At 41.7% G+C, this 7,117-nt stretch overlaps 1 protein-coding gene across 1 annotated transcript in view; it reads left to right on the top strand.

The window, feature by feature from the left end:
- lamc3 (laminin, gamma 3) overlaps nucleotides 1-7,117 on the top strand; it is a 149,180-nt gene that overhangs the window by 85,090 nt on the left and 56,973 nt on the right. Inside the window, exon 10 of the mRNA XM_008292737.1 lies at nucleotides 5,113-5,311. Within this exon, the coding sequence (XP_008290959.1) occupies nucleotides 5,113-5,311 (199 nt within the window). The remainder of the gene's footprint in view (nucleotides 1-5,112; nucleotides 5,312-7,117) is intronic.

The raw sequence follows: 7,117 nt of genomic DNA, 5'->3' as shown, positions 1-7,117 counted from the left end.
CATCTGCAAGAAAAATGACATGTCAGCTTGCAATAGGAATGTGCACCAAGGCTCTGGTCTGTTCAAAAAGCTGAAAAGGCCACTTTGTGAATGAAACGGTAGAAATGCTCAAGTGGATTTGTAACTTGAGGCTTTCTCCAGGCTTCTATGAGTCGGGAGTCAGTCGTCGCAGCAGCCCCTGCTGGAGCACTGCACCTCGATTTGAGCAAAAACTTTTTTGTACATTTCTTCGCAATTAGAGCCAGATTTGTATGGTTCATCTCTCTTGTAGAAACATGCACTCCTTAGTAATTTCCCTGCTGATTCACTGTATCTCAGTTTTGTGAAGAATGTCAATTAAAATGTAAATGAGCAAAAATGTTTTACTGGAAATGTAAAAGCAGAAGTGTGAAGGCTGCCAAATATGTGATCTTTTCAACTTTAGTGTGTGTCTTATTCAGCGGTGGATCTAAAGTGTTCCGATTCTTTACTTAAGTGAAAGTACCAAAACATCAATGTGAAAATACTCAGAGAGTTTGGCCCTTTGACTGATACGTCATATGTGGCATTGTTGGATTAACAATGTGTGTCAGCAGCAGGTTGCTGTTGTAGCTGCTGCAGGTGGAGCTGGTTTGACCCACTTCGTTTATGTACGGGGACAGCAGGGAAATCTGAGGGCTCTGAGATGATTAATGGGGGAGAAAAGAAGAAAAATCAAACTTCTGATACACAAATGTTTTCAGATTTTGAACCCTTTCTCTGATCTTTTGGTATCTGGTGGAGATAAAGGATCATTTGATCATTTTATTGAAATGAAGCCATGTGAGAAGTTTCAAGGGAAAAATGGCTATTAAGTGGAGCTGTTAACAGCTCATGTGAAATGTGAGCCCGACTACACACTGCTTTTTGTAACACATCAGAAGCCGAAACAGTTGGAAACCGCTGGTTTAATCTTTAACAGTGTGTCGTATTTTAAAAGCTCATTATATTAAATCGTCATCTTTAAAGTAACTAAAGCTGTCAAATAAACGTGGTGGAACAGAAGGTACAGAATTTCCTTCTGAAATGTAGTCGAGGGGAAGAATAAAGTAGCAGGAAATGGAAATACTCGGGTTGAAGTACCTCAGAACTGGACCCAAGTACTTGAGTAAATTTACTTAGTTTCTTTCAACCATTAGCTGCCATGATTTTTTTTTGTTTTTTATTTTTTAATTGAGTATTTCAAAGTATAAAAAGAATTCTATGTGTGACACTATTTTAGGATTTACTATAATACTATACTTTATTAAAATTAAATGTAATTACATAGTAAGTACATCTTAAATATATTGCAGAAAGATTACTGTAAGTATTGTGATGGACTGGGTTAGATATTAGTGCTGCTGTGTTTGGAAAAGTAGTTTAGCTCCTGTACAGACAGTCTGGTGTTGTAGCGCTGATATTTACGGAGTGCCTCTAAATATGTTGTGGGTTTAGAAGCTGTGAAGGCCGTCAGTCATTTTGGTTACCTGTGACAGTGATTTGGATGACTGGAGCAGAGGAAGGAGGGATGTTCTGTTGTTTTTCTACTAGTTGAAGATGGAAAGTTAGTCTGTTGTGAGACCCTCCCTTGGTCTTGGACTTGTTTTGGTGTTGGCCCACTCTAGTCTGTGCCATAGACTGTATAAAAGATGGACGTAGCTACCGTGACGTCACCCGTTGGTTTCTGCACTGAGAAAATGAAGCCAGGGTTTTGCTACTTCCTGGTTGACATCTTGGATTTTTAGAGCCAGTGACGCAAAAATCGTCGGAGGGGGGCGGAGCCATAGGAGCAGCGATTGGTTGGACTGATTGAGAGGCGGGCCCTCTCTGCCCGACCACATTTACAGCCTTCTGCTCGCTTTGTCTGCATCGTCGCTGCTGACTGTCAATCAAGCCAGCCACGCCCCTTGCCCCGCAAAATGTTGACGATTTTTTAAAAATTCGGTCTTGATTTATTTTCAGATTGGCCACCTGATCTCTGGATTTGATTATGAAAACTAATAAGAAAAAAATCCAGAGCTGTAGGAATGCGGTATTTCGTGATCTGTGATCACTTCTTTTCCAATTCAAGTCTATGGAGCCAGGGCTTTTTGGAGCCAGCAGCTAGTGGACGTAGTGATTTTGCAGGTTTTTGACACTTCCGGGTTGGCTTCATTTTTCAGGGCCGGTTGCTACGTCCATCTTTTATACAGTCTATGGTCTGTGCATTGGTTGCTAATAAATTGATAATAAAACCGGATATCGTCTGTTTCTGTTGAAGTAATGCTGCAGTATTTTGGCCTAAAGAAGGGTCTTTTTTATTTAACAAAGTATATCTCATTGGCACATCTCTGTAACAAACCAAACAGCTGGTAAATTAGTAGAGATCTATGCTCGTGAGACGATTTTAACATCTCTCATGATCATGGACTGCATATAAAAGACGGATGTCGCTACCTTGACAGTCAACTATTCATTCATGGACCAACATTTTGAAACCCAGAGTTTTGGATTTGACCGTCACCATCATGAAGGTCGTGTCACCCTAAAGCATATCTACTTTATAATGTATTTGCCTCTAAGTTGGACTATGGCTTGTAAACTGAGCGTCATGCTGCATTCAACGGTGTTTAAACTTTAGTTACTGAGACTGTAAACTGTTTGAAAAAAACAAAGTTTGAGAATGCAGGTGATCGGCTTTACCTTTCAGACTAGAAGGCTTTTATAAACAGTCTGTGCCCACAACTGAGAGTCAACAGCTTTAAATGGAACTACAGTAACATATTGCTTATGAAAGCTGAAAGCAAACAGCTCTGAAATGCAGACATTGCTTATCTCCAGTCACCACATCATATTGAGTCATTTATGTGTTTGGGTCTAAATTTGCGCTGATCTGAGCGATGGGTCAGACTCAGAAGAGCGTATTGATCGCCTGTTTCATTTAGATTTCTCATCCTTTCCATATGGGTTGTTTTTTTTTCCCACTGGTTAAGAGGTTTAGATGTGAGACGAATTCCTGTCTAATTGGGGATGGATTCAATCTTCGCTTCCTTTCTTCCCCGACTGACAGATTCTTTTTTACTTCTTCTCATCAATATGTATTGATTGTGAAGCTACACTAAGATGTGAGACAGCTCATTTCAAATGAGAAAATGTTTTGTCATCAGCGACGAATGGCAGATGGTTGTTAAGCCCCGCCTCCCCCATCTTCTGCTCCTGATTGGCTGTAATTATCTACTTCTATTGATCCTCCAGTCACACTCACATGAATGATGCCTTATAGGGCTCGGAACAGAAAGTGCTATTGATTAGCCGTGTAATTGAAGCCTTTTCCCTTTCATCACTGCCTCTTTTTCATTTCCTACAAATACCGATCCTACAGCTGAAAGACAAAAATAAATAACAGAGTGCGTTGTGCCTGTGTCACGTATCGTCACATGAAAATTGTTTAAAAGCGAACAACTGGAATGGAAGAAGGATGCTTGTGTTGCAACTCTAAAAAAAGAAGAAGCTGCAACAGCTTGGCTTTTGAGTTTGACTCCTGATGTGTGAAAGCTTGCAGCTTATTAGAACGAAAAAAGATTGTTACTTAACATTAACAAATGTGATTTAATTAAACTTTCTCGCATTTGAGTGGCACAGAAAGGAAGTGTCGCTGCAGCTGGAAAAGATACAGCAGGACCTTTTAATGAAACAATAGAGTGGATAATCAATTAAATACAAGTGATTTGTAAAGAAAATAGCATCCAAAAAAACACACACACAGAAAAAAATAGGATATTTCTTTAACTACACTGAAACAATGTGTTGTTGAATTTACTCAAATTTGTTATATCAAGTGGTTGCACAAAATACATTTATTTAAATTAGAATTTTTAAAAAATTGGTGACTGAAGTAATATTTTTAGAGTAAAATCAAATAGATTTTAAGTAATTTTTCCTCAACCACTGTGAGTAAATTCAAGCCATATTTCCTCAGTAAATTCAATTAAACCCATTTTAAATATACTTGAGTAAATTAGGCTTGCTGTCAATAATTTTTTTCAAATCAATTAAAATGCTTAATCACTGACAAATGTAATTAAATTCAGTCTAATTAAATGTTTTAGTTCAATCTAATGAAATGTCTTTAGTTATAGTTATTTTAGTTAACCAATTGCAGCCTTGCAGCTTAATTCCGGGTGTCAGAAGTGAGGTCAAATTTAAATAAAAAAAATAAACAACTGACTAACACGGCTGCAGAAGTGACAATGACGGAGGTCTGCAGATGCAAGGGGCCACGGCACGGGTAATAAAAGCTCCTGGTCGAGCACATATTAGATGATCAGACAGCAGAGGCCGCCTCGCAAAGCAAAATCACCCACTCACGTCCACAGCCCTCTCAACCCCCCAGAAGAGCTCAGGATGTACTTCACACACGATTACGCTCAAAAACAAGATGGCAACCAAGCGTGCAACCTGTCAGCTTTGCCCACTCACTCATCCTAAACTGGTAGAGAATTGCAGCGTAGTTGTGGGTTTTTTTCTGTTTCTTTTAAGAGAAATTGTTATGATTTGTTCGTTTTTAGAGCATAACTGACGCAAAAAGAAAAGAAAAAGAAAAACTCTTGCGGTAGCTTGTGCTGCTTGTATTTTTAACACTTTTTGAACATTTAACATTGAGGGAGGGCAAGACTTTTTTGCCTATTTTGGTTTATCAGAAGTAGAACTCCTGGGTGTTTTTTTTCTTTCCTCCTTTAGCCAGTTTTGAGGGTAGGTGGAGGAGTTCTGGGTGTCTTGTGGTTGCTAAAATCTTTGAAGTGCTCCTAATGTGATGTAAGGAGGCAAAGATGAGAGGATGGGTAATTACACATAGACTCCTGCAGGGCTCCGTGTGAGCTCAAAAAAGGCTGCACTGCCCTCATGTATATATATACACACACACACACAAACTAAAAAAGAGGGGAGATTTTATTTATTTAAAAAAAAAAAATGCACACAAAAATAAATTAGCTTCCACCACGCTTTGCACACACAATCCCACCCCTGTGTTTACTACACTGACGGCAGAGAGCCGGCTCAGACTTCAATTATAAAGCTGACTCTACTCTCCTCTCCAACCTTTTCTCGCCCCCCCTCATCTCCTTTTGCTAGAGAAGTTCCTGGGTTTCCAACTCCACAGCTACGGCCAGCTCCTCTCCATCACCTTCACCTCCGAGACCCCCGAGCTGCTCCCCGACCACGTCACCCTGCTCCTCCAAGGCTCCGGGATCGGCCTGTCCGCTGACCTTTCGCCGCAACCGCTGCTCGTCCGCGACCCCGGCTTCACACCGCGCCGCTCTTTCATTGTCAGGTACAAGGATGCAGGCATTGGTGGGGGGGGGGAGCTGTCCGTTTGGAAGTGTGCACACGTGTTGTTGTGGGTTGTTTTGTTTTTTTTTACACCACTGTTGAACTTGAGTCTCTGCGGATAATACCAAAGCCTTCGCCTGGATGTCGGGATGTTTGTTTTTCTCTGTGCATCTCCCTGTTGCCTGAGTTGTTCGTATATACGGAGTCCGCAGAGTACCGACTATCCAGGACACCCCGTGTACTGATTACAGCTCACCCACGTTGACTCCCCTGTCACGGTCCCAACAGAATATCGGGATACGAATGCAGTGATGAGCCGGCTCCCTCATGCGCTGGCTGTCATGTAGATCTGGCAGGTACAGAGCAGCGGCATTACATTTCCATTTTTCCATTTTTATACATTCAGCAGATGGTCTTAACTGGAGTGACATGAAAAATGTGCAGCAGTGGGGAAGGCATCAGAAATTCGAGAAATGGATTCTGAGGGAGTGTAGCAGTCATACTTATGCTCAACTGACAAAATTCTTATGACCCTGAAATGATGGCGAAATAGAGGTGAATAAGGACAACAAATAATAAAAACAGTTAAATATACGGTGGAACCGGCACTCGCGTGAAAGATGGAAAGCAAATATAGGGAAACTGAGAGGATGTGTTGAATGGAGAGAGAGAAAGGGGGCATATGAGGTAGTTCTTTAGCTGAAGAGGTTTGGGAAAAAAAAAAGTCTGATGTTCTGACTAGAGTGGGGAGGTCACTCCACTATTAAGCTCCAGGAGGCGGAGGAGGGGGTTTTAGCTGGAAGGATGACCAGGTCGCAGCGAGGAAAGGAGAGCTAAGTGGATTATAACGACAGCATGCAGAGCACTAGATGGAGTGTAAGGGAGGGTCCGTGGCCTGGAGGTACCGTATGCAGGCAGCGGTCCCTTTTGCAGCATAATACGCCAACACTAGGGCCTGAAATTAGATACGAGCAGCCGCAGAAAGCCGGCGGATGAAATGAAAACATTATCGATCTCCGGGAGGAAAACTGAGCCGTTGAGGGAGCAAAGAAAAAGTAGAGTACAAATAGCAGTTTAAACATTAGTGATGTGAACAAATATGAATTTGGTATTTGGATATGAACAGATCATAATAAATGAGCAGGAACAGACAGCATGCAAATGTGTTCACCAGATTTGTCGGGAAAAGTTGGACTCCACAAGTGTGACAGAAAACCGATGAGCTGAAGTTCTTCCAAAATGAAATGTAGTTATTTAAAGGCTTGTCAGTAGCTTTTCTGTCTTTGTCATGATGTTATTTTTCACTGCAGGAACTTTTAGACTGTTTTCGGGCAGCTTGCAAGACTGTCCCCTCTAGAACCTCTTTTAGAGACTTTTTTGGGTGGAAAACGTTCCAGGTGTTTCTGAGCAGCCCTGATAAACTGCTGTATGGGGCTCAACGCCTGATTAGTTAAACCTGGAGAGGACTATAGGCATGATTTTTTTCTGCCATCTCGATGTCCTTGCAGAGTAGCGAGGACATCGACACATACAGGCTGTAAGATTCTGTTATCTGCATTCTCATAGAACGACAGTTACGTCCACTGTTTACTCTGTCATTGTTTTAGTGCACTCTGAGTTAAGGTCGGGGTCGGAGCTGTTGTCCCCTGCCTTCACCCTTAGTCAGCTGGGATAGACTCCAGCCCCCCACAACCCTAGTGAGGATTAAGCGGTGGATGGATAATGGATGGATGGATGAATGGATGTCTGCAGCTTACAAGTTAACGTTAGTAGGAACGACCCTTGCAGCCTTTTTGTTTCCATCGCT

The sequence above is a fragment of the Stegastes partitus genome, unplaced genomic scaffold (assembly GCF_000690725.1).
Source record: "Stegastes partitus isolate 25-593 unplaced genomic scaffold, Stegastes_partitus-1.0.2 Scaffold827, whole genome shotgun sequence".
Classification (NCBI taxonomy): Eukaryota; Metazoa; Chordata; class Actinopteri; family Pomacentridae; genus Stegastes; species Stegastes partitus.
Note: the sequence above shows the minus strand (reverse complement) of the source record. Positions and strands in the feature narration are given on the sequence as shown.